At 33.7% G+C, this 18773-nt stretch overlaps 1 protein-coding gene across 1 annotated transcript; it reads right to left on the bottom strand.

Moving 5' to 3' along the window:
• Positions 1-536: 536 nt before the first annotated feature.
• Positions 537-16949, bottom strand: Bma-smp-1 (Sema domain containing protein; the record flags this gene model as incomplete). Its single annotated transcript, XM_043082767.1, has 14 exons — positions 537-808; positions 945-1130; positions 1273-1510; positions 1669-1839; positions 2358-2513; positions 2656-2879; positions 3357-3495; positions 3777-3868; positions 5599-5776; positions 5925-6077; positions 6159-6221; positions 6796-6841; positions 10892-11015; positions 16850-16949. The coding sequence occupies 14 exons, from the start codon at positions 16947-16949 to the stop codon at positions 537-539; spliced, it is 2142 nt and encodes a 713-aa protein (XP_042938701.1).
• Between the last annotated feature and the right edge of the window lie 1824 nt (positions 16950-18773).

Consider the following 18773-nt stretch of genomic DNA (forward strand, 5'->3'; position numbering starts at 1 on the left):
ACTTTCATAAACCGGATTGAAATATCGTAAAAGTAAGACGTCAACTTTAGCAGTTTGCAATAAGCAAATTCATTTGTCAACATTAAATGATGAATAGTTGACAAGCGCTGTTTAAACTTATATCTTCAAAATAACTATGAAGTTTAGAAAAGATACAAATGTTAGCAGAGATGGAATAAAGAAAAGTGATCTTATGACTTCAGCCATTTCTTCCCTTCTACTAAAATTAATTTATACTATTAAGAACGGAAATAATTAAGGATTGAAGTGAAATTCCTCGAAGAGTACCTGTAACCCGTACCTGTATTAGAGATAAATGTGGTAGACATTTGGAATGGAATTTCTTCTGCTAAATGCTAATTTTTAGCAGTAGAAGTGAAAATGATATCACTATTTTGCATAGATCAAAGAACACTGATATTTATGTTCGATGCTTCAAAGTTACTGCGAAGTGGAAAGAATAGATCGATTCGCAGGATAAAATGATAAAAAATAACTTAGAATGTTGTTTAGCCCACCGAGGAATTTCGCTAATGCTATAAATAAACTTTTTTAACCTTATAATCCCTTGGTAGAGTACTGTTATTCAAATATGTTACAAAATTTTTTTCTGTCGGAAATTTGGGTGTCACAAAACCGGAGTTGACATTACTACCGAAATTTAAAAATGGCGTGCCATTTTGAGGTACACCAGAAGCCAATGATACAGTATCCTTTCCAGGTCCGGTACCGTAAACATGCTCCAATTTGGCACCAGCTAAGGAGTCGTGACGTGTTAAGCGTGCACGTCCGTATGAATCATAACTTCCTTAAATGAAAAAATTGAATCGTTTTGATTGACATCAGGTTAGAAAGTAGACAATTGATTAATAATTGAAGAAAATCTTGTGAATTTAGTAAGGTTGATCCAAAAAAGTAAGTGAACCGTAAATAAATCTGTCAACCTGTAGAAGAACCGGGCGAACGATGCTGACCATCCTGTACTGATCTCCACTTGGAAAACCGGTAGCCGGCAAAGAAGCCACAGGCGGAAGCAATAGCCATCGTTATCAAAACAGCAATGACAAGTCGTTCACTACCGGAATTGTTTGCTTTTTCGTCCGATGAAGTGACGCGTTCCGAATGTAACTCTAAAGTAACTGTTTGAAATCGACAATGGAATTCACTGCTAGCGGATTAAAAAGATGCCATTACTGTCTGATACGAGGGAGAGAGAAGAAGCAGGGACAGTGCCGGATCGACGTTTCATCAAACCGAGCAGCGCCTCCTTACCGTCAATCGCGTAGTAGTCAGGATTCACGGCGCCTTCAGGACATTGCTCCGACTGTCCGAGGAGTATGTTTTGGACGAAATTCTCGCCTGACCACACGCTGCGACCAATACAACGTGCACTGTCTAAATCCCATGCACAGTGTGCGTCCTGCAAGTGCACGCAACCTGCACAATTCCGTTGTTCCGAACAATATTCCAGCGGTACTGCCGCTATTTCGTCTGCACTGACCACAATCAACTGCAATTCATATGAAAAATGTTAACTGATTAATCGAGAATTGTCATTTTCAATCATCGAAAAATTGTGGAAAATCTTATGAAAAATGTTTAGAAGGCTTCAAACATGCAATTCTGATATGTGTGATATAATCAGTTAGTAGTTAATTAGTTAGTTACCTGCTCATTGGTAGCCATCAAATTAATGATCGGTGAATTCTTGGGGAAAACTTTCACCGACTGAACGATTGTTGTAGGACCATCTTGGGGGTCATAGAGTTTCAGGACATGTCCATCTGAGGTACCAATGTATAAGGCGTTATGTGTTGCTCCTTTTTTAACTGAATGAACCTGTAAGAGAGGTATTTAGATGCTTATCACAGATCACCAATCACTTATCATTAATTAAAATTTAATTATCAGTAACAAATTCTAATTAACATCCCAGCGATCTATTTAACTACAATTTATTCGTCTCCACTTCCTTTATCAGACAATATAAGAATGATGAAACTTTGTTATTAAAAAAATTGATTTTTAACAGAAAACTAATATTCGTTTAAAAGAATATATATAAGAATTAGTCATTTTGTACGACACCGCCCGAAACTTTTTTAAAACTTTTTTTTTTTGTTGAAACGAATTTGCAATCTTTCTTCTTTCAACGATTTAAGATGAAGCAATTTCGAGAATTTAAGCACAATCAGACAACACTGAGATCATTTTGATGTATACCAGAGTTCTCTTTGACAACACACAGGTATAAGTAGCAGTAAATATGAATTTTATACCTTTTTTTAGGTATCAATTCCTGATTATAAAATTTTAGCTAAAAAAAAAATCTTTATCAAAAAAAAAAAATCACAAACTTTTGGGGAAATGGCAATCTGTGTGAATGAAGCACGTTCAGGTCCCTGAACAAGGATTGGTTTTGAACGTACCGCAGGTACCGCTTCATGCATCAGTGGATTGCGTGCGATGAACGAAACAATGTTTTCCGATAACTTTGATGAATCCGTAACGCACTGAAACAGCAAGCAATGGCATGCATGCGTGATGAATGTGAACTGCGCTGCACTCTGCGAAGTGTTCACGTACGAGTAGTCTTCCTGTTGGTGAAAAATATAAACCATTCTCATGGAATATACGTGTAATAACATGACTTACCGATCCAGGCCTTGGAACAGGCATACTCTCGTGTGGCCTATAAGGTACCCAAAAGCTTTGAGCAGTTTTTTGGATTTTAAAATGTCCATAATCAAAAATCCGTTTGATAGTTTCCATCCGGTATACGCATACAGCTGACATTCGAACACTGCTTTCAGGTGTTGAAAAAACGGCGTACACGTAAGAAGAACCATCGATTGCCGCTACTGGTTCGGTCACCGCTTCTGCAATCGATGAATATTAAAATTAAATTAGACTGTTTAATTATAAATGGAACTCATTTGTGTGATCTGATTTTTCCTTCTGCAGAAAAATCTTCTGAATTCTGAATGATAAATTACTTTCACATTGTGCATATGTTCCTGTAAATATTTCACCGTTTTACATTCCCACAATCAATCAATATTTATTATATCGATATTTTGTGATATCGAGAATGATTGCTTATTTGACTAAAATGAAAATTTGAGAAGGATTTTTAAAAGCATTTGCTCCTTTTTAAGTTCACATCGATTCGGCTGCCAATTTTTTATTTTATTGGTAGAAAAGTTGAAAGAAGATCCCACTAACACTTTTACTTCTCAAATTCTTTTACTTTTTCAAAACACAAGCAGAAGTGATCGAGAATTTCTCGCTGCGTCATTCAAACTCAAAGACATTCATCCGTTAGAAGCAAAGTGAAATTGACAAGTAACTCATACGCAATTCATTGAAGTAAAATGGCGTATTTGCTGGCACTGAACAGTTCAGTCGTGCCTTCACGTACGACGTCCAACGTTCGTGGGCCGGACGGGCGCCACCGCGATCGCTTCTGCAAACTCTTGCAACTCGAGCGTAGATCTGCAACGGAAGGCTGACTAATCATCGGCGGAATCAATTAAGTGAGACAGATAAGTATGCTTATCTAAAGTATGACAATGACATATTAAACTGTTTAATGAAATTAGCAACAGAATTAAATAATTGAAATAGTGAATTGAAAACTTTTTGTTTTTGTTTCTTCTGTTTCTTCTTTTTAGTTTTTGTTTTTGTTTCTTCTGCATATTAATTCATTTTTTGAAACATTTTAAAAATTTTATTAGAAAGTATTAAAAATATTATTATAATCATTATTATAATACCTGTCGATCGCCATCACTCACTTCAGCAGCCCATTCGCGATACCAGAAATAAACATGGTTGCCGTAAACAAATGATGCCACGAAATTTGGTGCTGCAATAATAAGTAAGCAAATAAACAATAAACCGATCGACAAATAAACAATGAAGTAAGAACTGAATGAGAAATTTCAATACTTTTTTTTTTTTAATTTAATATATCCAATCGTAGACGCAATGCGCATCTTAAATTATTCCATTTTGTTGTTTAACAGTTTAGAATAACTGAACTATCGATAAGGCGCAAAAGGATGAAAACTGTTTTCCGTTGTGCGGAACGCATATTACAATACTATTCGGATTTAATGCGATGGATAATTTGAGTTGACTGAGATTAAAAGAATTGATTGCAACCGATTTCAAGTATCAGTTTCATCCTAACAGACATAATTTATTTAATTATTCTTCTTAATTAGGATATAATCTTAATCGCTAAATCAATGTATTTTTTTCTGATTAATTCTGATATTAATTAATTAATTAATTAATGATTCCTGGTGACGTAATTCATACATTTTACAATGAATACTAAAGCACATTTTATAATATTCATTCGCTGAGTATTATAGAAAAGAATAGAACGCTCTTCAAAATGCACTTGATGTGATGGATGATTTGAGTTGATTAGAATGAAAAGCCTTTTATAAAATAAGGTCAACAAGGTCATCGTTAATTTCAAAAGATATCTCTTTTTAATATAAAAAAGTTTCTACAAATAAGCTTGGGTATTGTTGTTCGAAAGAAAAAAGTGGATAGTCGAATTTTTGTAATTTTATTTTTTTTTAAATTGAAAATAAGAAATTATTCGATTCTTCCTTGGCAGATTTGCATAGCAGCAGAATGTATCATAATCTTATCTAAAGTTTTTGGCCAATCGTTTACTTTCTTCCTCATTTTGTCAAATCACTCTGATAAATGTTTTTCCTGATCTTTTATGAAAAAAATTAACGAAAATCATTCATTGGTGAAATGTACAAATGAGAGCGCAGCAGCAGGAACTTAATTTTGCAGGAATGAATTAGCTGTGGAATGTCCAAGCCTTAAATTCTATCGGAGAGAATTGTCCAAGCCATAAATTCTATCGGAGAGAATTGTCCAAGCCATAAATTCTATCAGAGAGAATTGTCCAAGCCATAAATACTTTTGTCTCATGGCACATTATATGGAATAATTTCACAAAGGAGTGCTCAGGAAATGAAATGAATGTTATTTTAGAACAAGCACCGAGGCATTGCAAACTGTCATAAAGGGTTGATAATTACCTATTATTAAACAAGGAGTTTGATTTCTGCAATTATCCTAAGTCTTTTCCGGAAGTCTACAAGGAAAATTGTGAGACCAAAAATTTCATTTTATTTTGAATATTTGAAAGTTAAAAAAAAATCATTGATATTTCACTCGAAATTATATTCTCCCTTAAAGCTTTAGATCAGAAAAAGATCGGAACTATTCAAAATATTTGAAGAGTCCGTCGAATAACGATGAACGATGGGGTCACCGGCAAGTAGATGGGGTCACCGGTAAGTATTCTTAATCTTATCTACCTTATTGCATGCAGCACCTCTTGAAAGCATTATAGGATGAGTAGTTGTTGAATCTCTTCAATTACTAAACTACTTAAGAACCAGAGACTCATGCCGGAATATTGAGAACACCTTGTCGCCAGACGATTAAGAGGTCATGAATTGTCCCATATGAAATGGTCTCATTGAAAATTTACAGGAATGGCTTAGCTCTTCTTTTCCACTTTCAATCAATCGAGAAAATTCATTCTGGTATACTTACAGTCGAGTACTTTAAGGTCATCTCGTTGTGTCCTTAATCCTTCGTCATCCGACAATCTTTTCCTGTAAATAAGTGGATCATTGCCGGCAAAATCTGATACTGTTCCGGTATAAATTTCATTAGCATCGGCAATGTAAACCGCGGTAGAATTATGTTTTGGATCGTACGGTGCAATCGCCTGAAAGCAAATAACTAATTCCGAAGTAATATCAAATATTTGAAGAAAGTTGAAAACGAGAAATTATACAGTAAAAAGTTCAAAGCTTAGTTAATAAAGTTTGTAAAATTTGAAAGGAAATAAATTAGGAAAAAGTTTAGAAATTTACCTGCCCATCGAATTGGCGTCTCTGTTGCAGCATGCGATCATCGTCCGAATAAGCGTATTCGCGACATTTGGGCGAATATGCGTGTGTGCCACAAATAAGACTGCGTCCATTGGATTGTCGCACCATAACTCGAATATAGTTATGACATTCCACCTGAAAATAACAAAAAAAAAAAACAATTTCATTTCGGGTAGGGAATATTGATCAGTGCAGTTCTCAATCAAATAACGTTACCCGGCTTTTGCCCTTCATAAGGCAATCCTCGATCGTTTGTCCTGGCGGTTGCCATTCTAACACCTGTAAATTGTAAAGATAAGAAATGACGGGAAGAGAATCTCCTATTCAATTGTGATGCTAAAAGACACAAAGTATAGGTTTTATTTTGCACCTTGCACCTTGCACCTTGCACCTTGCACCTCGCACATAACATTAGCATTTTTTTTCCTGCTACTATGCTAAGAATCACAGGAAAAGCTTTTATTAGGTGATCTTTTGGATCACGTCCGAACTGCTGGCACTAGAATAAAACATTAAAATTCACTGAGCGTAAAAGTAAGTTCTCGTGAAAATCTCGCGAGTTCAATTTTCCTTGAAATTTATTTTCAACATGCTTTAACAATATAACTCAAAGTGAAGCAGCACGAGGCTCTCAAGAGACTAATTGGTCCACTGATCAAAAATTAAGGAATGTCATAGACAAGAAGCATAGTACTTTTCTAGTGATCATTTTAAAATAGTTGTTTAATTCTTTTTAGTTCCTCAGTAATTTTTGAGGTTGACAAAAGATTTCATAAACCTGCTGGGTATGAGCTAAACTTTATAAATTTATCTGAATTTGATTTCAAATTCATAAGTTTCAAAAGTAACTCACATGTGACACTTGTAGATTGGCCATTGATAAATTATAAACTTTGTCCCTGCAAAAGTATAGATTTAAAGAAATTTTAATTTCATTTCATTTTTGCCACCATGGTGTGCTAAATGGCCATTCAGGAAATTTAGTGGAAGAAATGAATTATGCTCTCACTTTCATTAATTCTATTTGCTAATTATTAGCAAGTAAGGAAATTATAATTTTTAAATTTTATTTTGATGAAAAAAATTCATGGAGCATTAAATTTCCATATTTATTTATTTATTCAATCTGCAATCTAAAACTCTTCCCTTACATTACCGATCGATAATTATTGTGATGTGAAAATTTACTATCGATTTTTTAAAAATCTTCCCATCTACATTTTCTTCAAATATATCGCAACAGATTTCTTCACCACTGCAAAGTGCGCACATTGTCATCCCTCCATCAGTGCGACCTTTTGGATCTGTCACATTTCACACTTTTCAACAATTCCTACATCTTTTTTCGTGTCATTATTGCTGTATCTTTGGTAAAAGTGCGAACATGAAGGCATAAGTAGTCAACGTGATCCGGAACTCGTAAGTGATGTCATCAGTAGGTCAGAGCGTAAATATTATCACTACTGATACTGTCATCCTTATTGTTTCTTCCAGTCGTTACCACTTATCAACATTATTTCTCTATTTGCATACACATTATTATTATTATCATTGTCTTCATAAAAAGTGATTATAAAAAGATATTATCATATATAAATGTGGGACAAAGAGTTGACAACAAGGCCAAGTCATTTAGGATCAAAGGTCAAAAATTATTCTTGCTTTTGTTCTTCTGGTTTTCACACTGAAGAATTACTGTGTTAGCATTTCAGAACCATGGCAAAACGATAACTTATTATAAAAACTGCAATAAGCAGAAAAGAACGATTGATCTGATCTGATCAAAGCAATCAATAATCATTCATTAGCTAAAACATTACCTTTCCTTATTGTTTTCATTTTCGAATAATTGATTTGTGCATGATATCTGTTCAGTTCTGGTACCATTTACTCATAAATATTACTTTTTGTGCTGTATTCTTGTACTTTAAGTATTGCTGATTTGTTTGAGTGTAGGAATTGAATTGGAATTAATTGTGATCTGTTGCAACTTAAGTATACTACTCATTAAATCAAAATTAGTATCGATTTATAAATGATATTTTAAGTCGTTGATTATTATAAAATCTGATGAATTCATTGCTGTCAAAGTACTATGGAAAATAATGACAAGGAGGACAGGAGGACATCTGTCCTCTTTGTCACCATTACTTTCCACATTTCATTTCACTTTGTCACAATGGCACATTTCAATGGTACCCCTTCTCATTAAACATCCCATCACATTTATTACTTCATTAGTAAAATAATATAGTGAAATAATAATAATAACAAATAATAATTAATAAATAATAATATAATGATAACAACCATTGTCTAACTAACTAAATGGCACAGCATTGGCGCTCTGTTGACCTCCAAACGGACGGTTGAGCGCAACTAGTAGAGCTATCTGATGACGGAATAAGAAACAATAAATTTTATAGCTATTTTATTCTCTCCTACATACATATATTGCCCTTATTACAAATTTCATTGTGTAATTTTGTTTTCCAGTTTATCTCATAATTTTATGTCATTTAAGAAAGTCATATTTCTCAATTTCCACGCTGACCTTGGCAAGCACTAAGTCTAAATTTCCACGCTGACCTTGGCAAGCACTAAGTCTAAATTTCCACGCTGACCTTGGCAAGCACTAAGTCTAAATTTCCACGTGACCCTGGCAAGCACTAAGTCTAAATTTCCACGTGACCCTGGCAAGCACTAAGTCTAAATTTCCACGTGACCCTGGCAAGCACTAAGTCTAAATTTCCACGTGACCCTGGCAAGCACTAAGTTCACTATGCACTTTGGTCCACCTAAACTTCTATTACATTCTTTTATATTTCTCCCACTGCTTGCTTATAAAGCATTGTTAGCATATCGATGAAAGTTATTGAAGCCATATGGCTATCTCAGAATCTTCACAGAGACATCTCTCTCTCTCCCTCCCTCTCTCTCCCTCTCTCTCTCAGTGAGACAATTCCCTTTTGCGAGACAAAATTTATGACTGGAAGGATGTTTAATAGTGAAATAAATTTAGAGAAAGTTCTTTTCTGCAAATACTAATCTTTCAACACTAACGATAATAACATTGAACTTTTCTTTTCACTTTGAGATAAAATAGATTTTATTTATGTCATAAAAATAAGAAGGAAATTAGAAATAATTTTAAAGTTGAAAAAATTCAGCAATTTCTTTTTTTCTTGATTAGCTGGAAATTACTTGGACAGAAAAATGAAAAATTCCGGGCATCTTTCTGGAATCCTCATTTCCTTAAGAACGGATAACCTCTTCCTTTATCTGTAAATTATAAAATGTTGCGCGATTTATTCACTAGTAAATAGTAAATAGCAATTATATGTACACAGAAAGCGCTGTTATTTTTATGTTTTACTGTAAGCGCAAAAGGTATGACTTGTCTGGGTGTAAAACTGCAGAGAGGAAAGTAGAGCTGCGACTACCAGCGTATTTCACGTAATTCGCTACCTCACGTAGAGCTTCCAATAGACACTTCTATGTATCGTCCCGTTGCTACCTGTACCTAACTGAGCTATTAGTCAGTGCTTATGTGACTTGCAACGAATCTTTGCAAACATTTCGATTAAGCTAATGTTAATTTATTAAATACCGCCAACTCATTGTTAAGCAAATATCGTCTTTTAAGATATGCGCAGATGTCGTATCAAGCAGTTACTTTGTGGCGGGTTAAATTCTTTGTTTGTTTACTAACTTTTTGTATTAGTAATGCAAAAGTTATAATTAAAGAATGTTTTAAAATGGTGAATTGCAAATTTAGTGAAAGATCATCCGACTTCATCCGGAATTGATTGTGTTCAGGAAATAATAAGTCACTGATATTGATAAGGTTTTGATCTTAGAAGGATCATACACACATATGTACATGCATTTGAAGATTTCCGAACACAGAAATGTCTTTCCTGAACAGGAAAACGGATGGCTCATTTCAGGAAAGGAAAGGACTGCTGCCTTGCTCGAAGGCACCACAATCTTCAAAACTTCACTCTCTTAAATTACCCTAATGACTGTCACTAAAGACCAAAAAGTTTAGCAAAATTCGAAGAGTGAAAAATGAGAAAATTCCGATTCATAGTGCAAAGTGTCTTCCCTGTTTACCATAAATGCCTTAACTTACTTGCAGAGTATTTTCAAAGTAATTCCTAACAGTAAATAAGGTAATAAGGTATAAGTGAAATGTCTCTCAGTCAAAGTTGTCACTCTCTTATGATCAACGCAGTCATGCGAGACCGTAACTGATTGCTAACTCTCAGTCGATTTTATCACTCGGACATAAAACTGTTTCCGGTTTGAAAATATTTTAGTGAGAGAGGGAAAAAGAGGGAGAAAAAGAGAAAAAGAGAGAGAAAGAGAAGACAGAAAGAGTATACTAATGGATAACACTGTTGGAAGTATTTCAGCAAGATCTAATTGCTTGTTGTTTACATTCCCTTACTAGATCTAAAAATTCATCACGTATCAAAGGGACTGCTAGACGTTACGTGTACCCTTACACGCTAATATCCACAACGAAACGTAAAGTCAATTTTAAAAGTAGCGAATTTAATTGTGTGAAAGGAAGAATGTCTTAGCGAAATTATGCATAATTTTCAGTATAACCAGGTGTATTTTTGCGCTGCGTCTATTTGTATACTAAAATTAATTGCTAAATCTCTGTTTCTCTCTTTGTTTTCTTTTTCTTATTTAGTAAAAAATTTTGATTACAAATCATTTTACCCAAAAGTATGCAAGAAATGGTACTTCTCAGGAAGAAACATTATACTAACATATGTATTTGATAACTGAGGAGTGATTTAGTGATTGGGGGTGAAAGGTTACATCAAAATGTAACACAAGAGGTGCAGTAATAGCTGGTTGAAAGTGATTTTGTTATTTGATGACTGTATGGCACAGGTAGATAAATATCCTGAATACCTGAAGGTAAGTCTTACCTTGCACCAACAAGGAGCGAATCGCCATCTGCCTCTAATAGTTTGAAATAGTTCGAATCATTTTCTGTTACTGGTTCCGATGTTGACAATCCACTACGACCAGTAAATCGTTTTCCGGAAAATGCTGAAAATATTCAGTACTTTTTTACATTTTATTATAATGAAATTATTTCATTCTGCTTTTTATAAAATACTGACTGCCTTGGAGTTGTGAGAGAAAAAAGATTTAACTATTTCTGTAATGCATCAATACTTTCATCATTTGATCGCATTTTAGCATCTAAATTATTCACATGCATGCCGCTATGCATGCTTCTGTGCATGCATGCATCAAATATGTTCTGTTTCCGTTGTATCTAATCAGTAATGTACAACATAGAGTTTCATATGGTATACTTTCATTCCTTTAACAACTACCGCCGAGTAACTTTGCTAGGTAATTTGTTAATCATATGGTAATACTTCCCACAAATTACTTTCCTGACTTTGAAATTAAGATTGTACGAAAGCTATGAAAAATGAAGGTGTTCTATCATCAAATATTTATCGACATTACACATATTACGTGAGTTCTTACGCTGCTTACATATGTGTCTTCACGCATGAACGTACGCATCAATTTTACGTGATGTTGTACACGCTCTGCACAGATAAGTAATGCAAGTCAAAATGTTTGATAATTATCATTCATGAAATGTTCTGGCACTTATGCAGTGCTGATGGAATGAAGTATACAAGGATGAACGAATATGAGAGCTACACGTGTGACTCACTCAGGACACGTTTCGACACGCTTCTGACGTACTTCTGTTGGTGTAAAGAGTGGAACGTCTGAATGTGATAGTTGTAATGTTTCCGAAGGAGTGTATGAAATGATGAAGTCTTCAAACTTTCCAGAAGAAAACAATTTTTATAAGTTAATGAAGTGACCACGTGACTCCGGGAAAAAGAAATGAGAGAAGTTGGAAAGTATGCGAATGTAAAAGGCAATTAAATCAGACGAGAAAATGATGAATTTAAAAAAAAAAAAAAAATCGTTGGAAATAATTTGGTCAAAAGGAAAGTGAAAATTTATTTGAAATATTCCGCGGCATTTCACAAAAGTGCAATGTTGTTGACAGATATGAAATGAGCTGCATTAGCATCTCAAAATGAAATACCACTGATGAAATTCAGTATGAAAATTATTCTGAAACACTGATTGACACAGGTTGGAAAATTAATTTCACTTTTTTTTTTCGATTTAGGAAATATGAGCTATTTTTTACAAGTAATTACAATCTGATCTCTGATAATTCTTTTCTTTTCGTTCTCGTATTTTGAAAACTGTGATCAACTGTCCAAATGTCTCCTCTCTCATTCCTATCACCATCAATAAATAGGCATAATTGGAAAATAGTTGATCATAAAAAAACTTTATAGGAAAAATTGTGGTAAAGTAGTAGCAGTTGTTGGGCAATTTCGTTCTTTAATCCCATTTCGTGTTCAGAGTACTGTGACCCATTCATCCTTTTTTCCATCACTTCACGGGTGACACTGGTGACATCGGTGACGTGTTAAAACAAGGGGAAATTTCCTTCCAGTTAATATAACATAGTCATGCACTTAAGGACTAAGAACCGACAACCTTTTTGCTTTCATATTACTGAAGAAAGTAATGAAGTTCTGGGTGACATTGACCATCAGAAATAGAGTTGACAGTTCAACGTCAACTGTCAACTATCAGACAGGTTTTTATGGGATGCATCAACGGTAGTTTTATTTATAGCATTTGTCTTCTCGTAATTTTAGCGATGGTCAAAAAGAAAAAGTTGCGATAGAGTTAATTATTTACCTGTTCCTAACATTTAATGAGTGACCTTTCCGACACCTAATATAATTCAGTGATAGCAATCTTAAGATATCAGACGAGTATACGTTATCGTGTCCAAACATCTATAAATTTTTATGTGCTCTGCGCGATCGAAGAATTTTAAAGTTTCTCGCTTTTCGCTTAATTATTTTCTTATTTGTTCATTGCATGATGGTATATCTTATTTGCCCACTTCCTTATTTGTACATCAATTGCTTATTTGCCCACTTCGTTATTTGTACATTAATTGCTTATTTGCTTTCTGTCTGACTCACTTTCTTTAATCTTTAATCTGTTAATTTGTTGCTCAAACATAACAGTTTATTTCGTGAAAATAAATGAAAGCTTGCCAATTTTTGAAATTTGCAGTAGGACGGAGCAAGGAGCAAAGTTAGATGGCAAACAAAGTCGCTCGATCATTGCCATTATCATTTCTCTCTCTTGGCCCAATGAAGGAATGATCCCTCGAGAGAGCACTGAGAGAATTTATCTCTTTCCTGGTTTTTCGCTTGGCCACAAAAGCAGATCCTAGGCTCGCTGGTTCAGCAATTATCTGTTTTCCGATAGCTGTCGAATTGCCAAGCAGTAAAGAGCCTTGCGAAGTTAGCTTTTATCCGAGATATTTGAATGATGTTGGGAGACAAATTAGCGAGAATTATGATGCTAAGTCTGCAGTGCATTTATAGCTAGCATCTACTGACGAAAGTTGAAAGGTCAAAGTTACAAGCATCAATAAAATGTTAAAGGAATGTGACTTCACCGTTTTTCAGCTTGATTGACATATGCGACAATCTTGCAATTATTTTCTACTAAATAGGATGGGCCGAAAAATCCCGAGAGACAAATACTAGATTTTGAAGATGTGAAGTTTCCTTTTAGGACTTTTTAAACATTCTTTTAGCTTTGTTAAAATTTAGTTTGCAATAGAATTGAAATATTTTTACGATAAGAATACATTTTTAGATATTACAGACCTTAGAACGATCATATAAAAGCTAAATAAATCAATAGAAAACAGAAAGGAACATTTCATCGCTTGGAAGCATTTTTTCGCCCGAATAAATTAACATAATAAAATCCGTATACTTTTAATATGATTCGTCGGACGGTCAATGACTGCAAATTTCTTTCCGTTTCGTTTCCTCTCTAATAAAATGGCTAAAAGCTTATATCGAACATATGCCATAATTAAATGAAGGATGAAATATTAGCATAATTTGTATTTAGATAATGACAATACTTAATGATTGCTTCTTTCAGTTCCTTAAAATTTTTGCGACCAATGAAAATTTTTTTTAAAAAATTTTTTAATTTTTTTATAATTTCTTTAAAATAACTATGTGCATTCACTTCAGATTTATTAATTACTTTTCCATCAGAAATGTAATAAAAGACTAACACTAATAAATTATAGCAAATTTCCAAAAAAAAAACTGAATCGCATCCTTCCACTATCTTTCATTGTCCACTACCTCCCATAAAGGAAGGACAATGTCCGAAAATGCTTCCCTGCGGTCATTATTAGTGTATATACAATCCCTAACAAAAGTGTTCCGTGTTTGAGTGACCACAGGTCACACTCTCTCATCAATGGTAAACATACATTTGGATTGCTTCAAGACAATACATACATACATAGATACACACACACACACACACACACATACATATACATACATACATACACACATACACATACATACATACAGCAATTGTTGCTAATATAAAAAATTGATTTTAATGCTAAATGAAATTTGAGATTTTGAACAAAAAAAAAATTAGAAATTAAAATAGTCTATTTCACATTAAAGAAATCGAAATTGCCGCACGATATGATCGATCAGTGCTGCTTAGCTAACATTTATTTCATAAAAAGCAAATATCTACGCCCTATAAAGTTTACTTTGACATATTTCGGGAACTGAAATCGGAATTTCGAAAATTTTCAAACAGTTTCCGAAATGCTTAATCCAGTACTGTCGAAGAAAGCCTTTTTCTAATACAAAATTAAAAACTGAAAATATTGAGCAGTGAACTCATTTTAATAAAACTACGATAGATTTAATTTTCATTTTAGAGTTCCTACGTCAAATCAATGAAAGAAATTACTTTCAAAAAAAAAAAAAAAAAAATGAATTATATTTTCACATGTGTTCTCCATTTGCTTTTTTGTATTTTGTAAATCACAACAGAAAAGAAAAAACACTCCAATTACTCTTTTTTTTAAACCCATAAAACTTATGGTTGGGAATTCGGAAATTCTCACTACATAAATTCAGTTTTCCCATATTTTCTCTGAGCAACCAGAATTCACCGTAAATGAATTTCAGGTCAGTCAACAAATATTTCCTGAAATATGTAGGTAAAAAGAATCAGTAATATCCAATTAATCCAAAGCAAGCTATTATCTTTTGACTATTATGCAAAAAAGAATCGAACTTTGCTTATAAAATATTCAATTCTTTCATTGAAATCATACAAAAACCTTTTTCTTTTAATTCTGCTAAAACTTCAGAAAGCCATTTCAAACAGTAAAATTAATAATTGCATGCAGCACACATGCAAGCATATCTGGATGGATTGATGTAAAATGACCGAATTAAGAATGAAAGGATAGATAGAATCGTTTTGGTTGATAAACAAATGCGCCCGTCGAAATGTGAGCAGCAACTTTTGTCACTAATTGGTGATTTAAATGGAATAATCCTTTTAAAGAAAACTAAAAATTCATTCGACGATTCTTCTAATTTTGTAGGAATAATTGATTTGATTCCTGGATTTGATTTCTAAGACAAATTTGGAACTTTTTCTCAGCAAAATTTTTTGCGCCCATCTTTGAGGTCAATGAACTTCAATTCGTTTCAGTCGTAGTTTGAGCAACGGAAATGAATAAAGCGGTTGAAATTAGGGAAAGAAAAGAAAGTTGACATGACGGAATAGATAAGAAGACGTAATGTATGTGGCAATTAAATGATAATCATTAACCAATGAATTGAATTAATTCATCTAATGGATCGATCGATCGGTCAATCGATAGATTAGCACAAAATCTGTTCCTTTCATGAAAATCTTTCTCGATGATTTATTATTGGCATCTGAATAACAAATTAAATTATCATTATAAATATTGATTTGAAGGAGTTAAAGTTGTGTTCAAATGATCAAAGAAGCATATGCTGTTTTATAGATTTGTCGAGAGTTTAATATTTAAAACGATCTTCTCACTCATACACATTTCTAATGATTGATCCATCTGTGTTGCTTCAAATCCATGAGATGAAACTAACATGAATAGTTTTATGAGAAGTGAGAAGATCAAGGATGAGTATGATAATGATAAGAGCATAAAAGATAACATTTTGAAGTTCAGAAATGGAACTAAACAAAAGATCATAAGGTGTAGAGATAAATTTGATAGAATTACGGAAAAATTTACTGTTTAAAATTAGCAATTGAAGAAGATTTTATGTTGTTTACATAGGTATATCTTTTCAGTTCCATCGATTAGTGACAAAGAGTAAACGACATTTGAATTATTGATTAACAAATATTGAAATTCTTTCAGTCATTTAATTTTCTCAAATTTATAAACAAAATTCTCCAATTTCTACTCTAAATGATTCCTTCTCATATCATTTCTCTCACTTCTAAGACAATTCAAATCATTGCTCACTTAATAGCAGAGAACAGTTTTGAGGAAAAATTGACAGATTGTTGAAACAGTTGTTCATTTTGCTCTCAGCACAATGCTACGACGTTACCGCCAAAACAGCAAATTGTAATGTAGATAGAAAGTTTTAAATTTGAAAGAACAATAGGCAGAAATGTTGAGACAATTACAAAATTACACGAAAAAAGTACTTTCATGGCACTCATTTCCTAACTTCTTGGGATTGCTTGCATTACTGCTTGATTCAATTTAACTTAACATTTCAATCAAGGAAGAGAAGAACAAGTCGACTCTTGACCTCTGACCATGTCGTCTGAATGCTTGTTGTTTTCATTGGTTCCTTATTTGACAAAAGGAATTATGGGAAGAGTTAAGGAAGAATTTCAGGTTCCCCGAAAATGTTTTCAATATTTAGAGGAAGAAAAAGTAAACTTGCCAGCATTGATAATTTGTCGCGGCCTCAAATTGAAGTAATCATTAGCAAAAAGCAAAATAGGTAGCATCAACAGATCAATAATAACCACTTCTTGGCGCATTTTTCAATTTTTTTTTTATTAATTCACCTTGCATTGATATCAATTAAAATTCAACAATGAGTGCCATTTTTGTGTGTGACAGCAATAATTCTCAGCGTGTCACAGCACCTGAATTAGTAGACAGCAAATCTGAAATAAGAATACATTGTGTGTCATTGAGAATGTCGTGTTTCACGTAAGCATCACGTATAATACACTATTGGCTACTACTATCTGATGATCACTACTTAATTGTCACATGAAAAGTTAATGACGTGGTCAACACACTACAGTCTAAGGCTCTTACTTCATTCATTTTAGCTCTGCAATAAAAATGCAAAAAAAATGATAATTACTGCTCCGTGAACAAAGTTAACTTAGTTAATCTAAAAATAAAAGTTAAGTTAGTAGAAGAATTCGACCATTATTTTTTTCATTGATTTTTTTTTTTTTTTTTTAATATACTAGAATCTGATGTGCAAGAAAAAATACTGTAGTAGATTAAATGAGAGACATTTGATCAATAGAATTTCAGGAAATAAATAAATCTCATCAATCTTAGAGAAAAGCTTATGCTCAATTCAAGTGGTTCAGCTTGTGAATTTCGTGGATTAAAGAATGAAATCGAAATTTTACCATGAAAAAAGATCAAAATATAATAAGAAATGTTTTTAGGTTTGCGTTATTCTCGTCTTTCCTTTCTTTATGAAACTAATCGATCGATCAATAATAATATGAGATTTCATGAAGAAATATATTTCCGATAAAGCAAAGATAAAAGTTTCAAGCATGAAATGAGTGAAATCCGTTAGTTCCGCAGAAATTTCCCCCAGAGAATGATGTTTTAGCATGAGTCATCGGTCGTTAAGTGAGAGTCATTGAGGTAACTCACTAATTGGACAATTGCGCTGGTTTTTAATTCCTAAAATATCTCATCATCCACTTAGAGATGAAATGGACAAGAAATGTAATTCCTGCTTTGTCTACCGGAAAGAAGCAATACGGGAAATTTCTCAGTGTTGTTTGATTTAATACACGACAGTTATTCGCCCCACTAAACGTCCATCCGGAAATACTGCTCAGCGCTATGAAATGCGCACAAGAATAGCTTCTGGATCCTGTTTTTCCCAAGTGTTACTGAAGTTGCATGTCACCGTGCAACTCCGCGGGAAATTGTTTAATGTGATAATCCGACGAGTAGTAATTCCGAATGAACTGAATATCACTGAGCGAACTTTGGACCAGCATGAAAAGAATTCAATTGAACGACACTTACTAAACGGATTGTAATTTTGGACAATCAAATGACACATTACCGGAAAAGACCAATAGCGCCAGATAATCTTATCATTCCGCAAATCTCTAAATGACATCCATTCATTATAGATTGGATGTAACATAGCAAATAGACAACTGAGTAATGCTTCCAATGCATTATAAATTATCACTAATGCTTTCACACTCCTATCACTAGCACTATCGTCGAGGTTATCACTCCCTTATCACTGTAATTGCTATCAGCAAGCACATCTTGTCTAGCTTAGATTTGATGCTTCAGTAGACTGTACATTTGTCAGCCAAATTTGAAATGAATATGAATTGGGAAGAAGAAAGAGGGACACGTGACTAAGTGACCAAAGACTTCAGAGAAACATCGCAGCTATCGTAAATGATGGGAGGGAGTGCACTGGTCATCCTCCGTTCATAGGTCAGAACTGACCATCGGCCATTCTCCCTCCCTTCTAATGAGTAGCACATTCTTCTAATGAGTTGTTTTTTACACAGAGAGGAGGGGATGGCTAAAGGCAGTTATGGGAAGAGATAGTAGAGAGTTGGGATCACTGA

The sequence above is a fragment of the Brugia malayi genome (assembly GCF_000002995.4).
Source record: "Brugia malayi strain FR3 genome assembly, contig: Bm_008, whole genome shotgun sequence".
NCBI classification, from domain to species: Eukaryota; Metazoa; Nematoda; class Chromadorea; order Rhabditida; family Onchocercidae; genus Brugia; species Brugia malayi.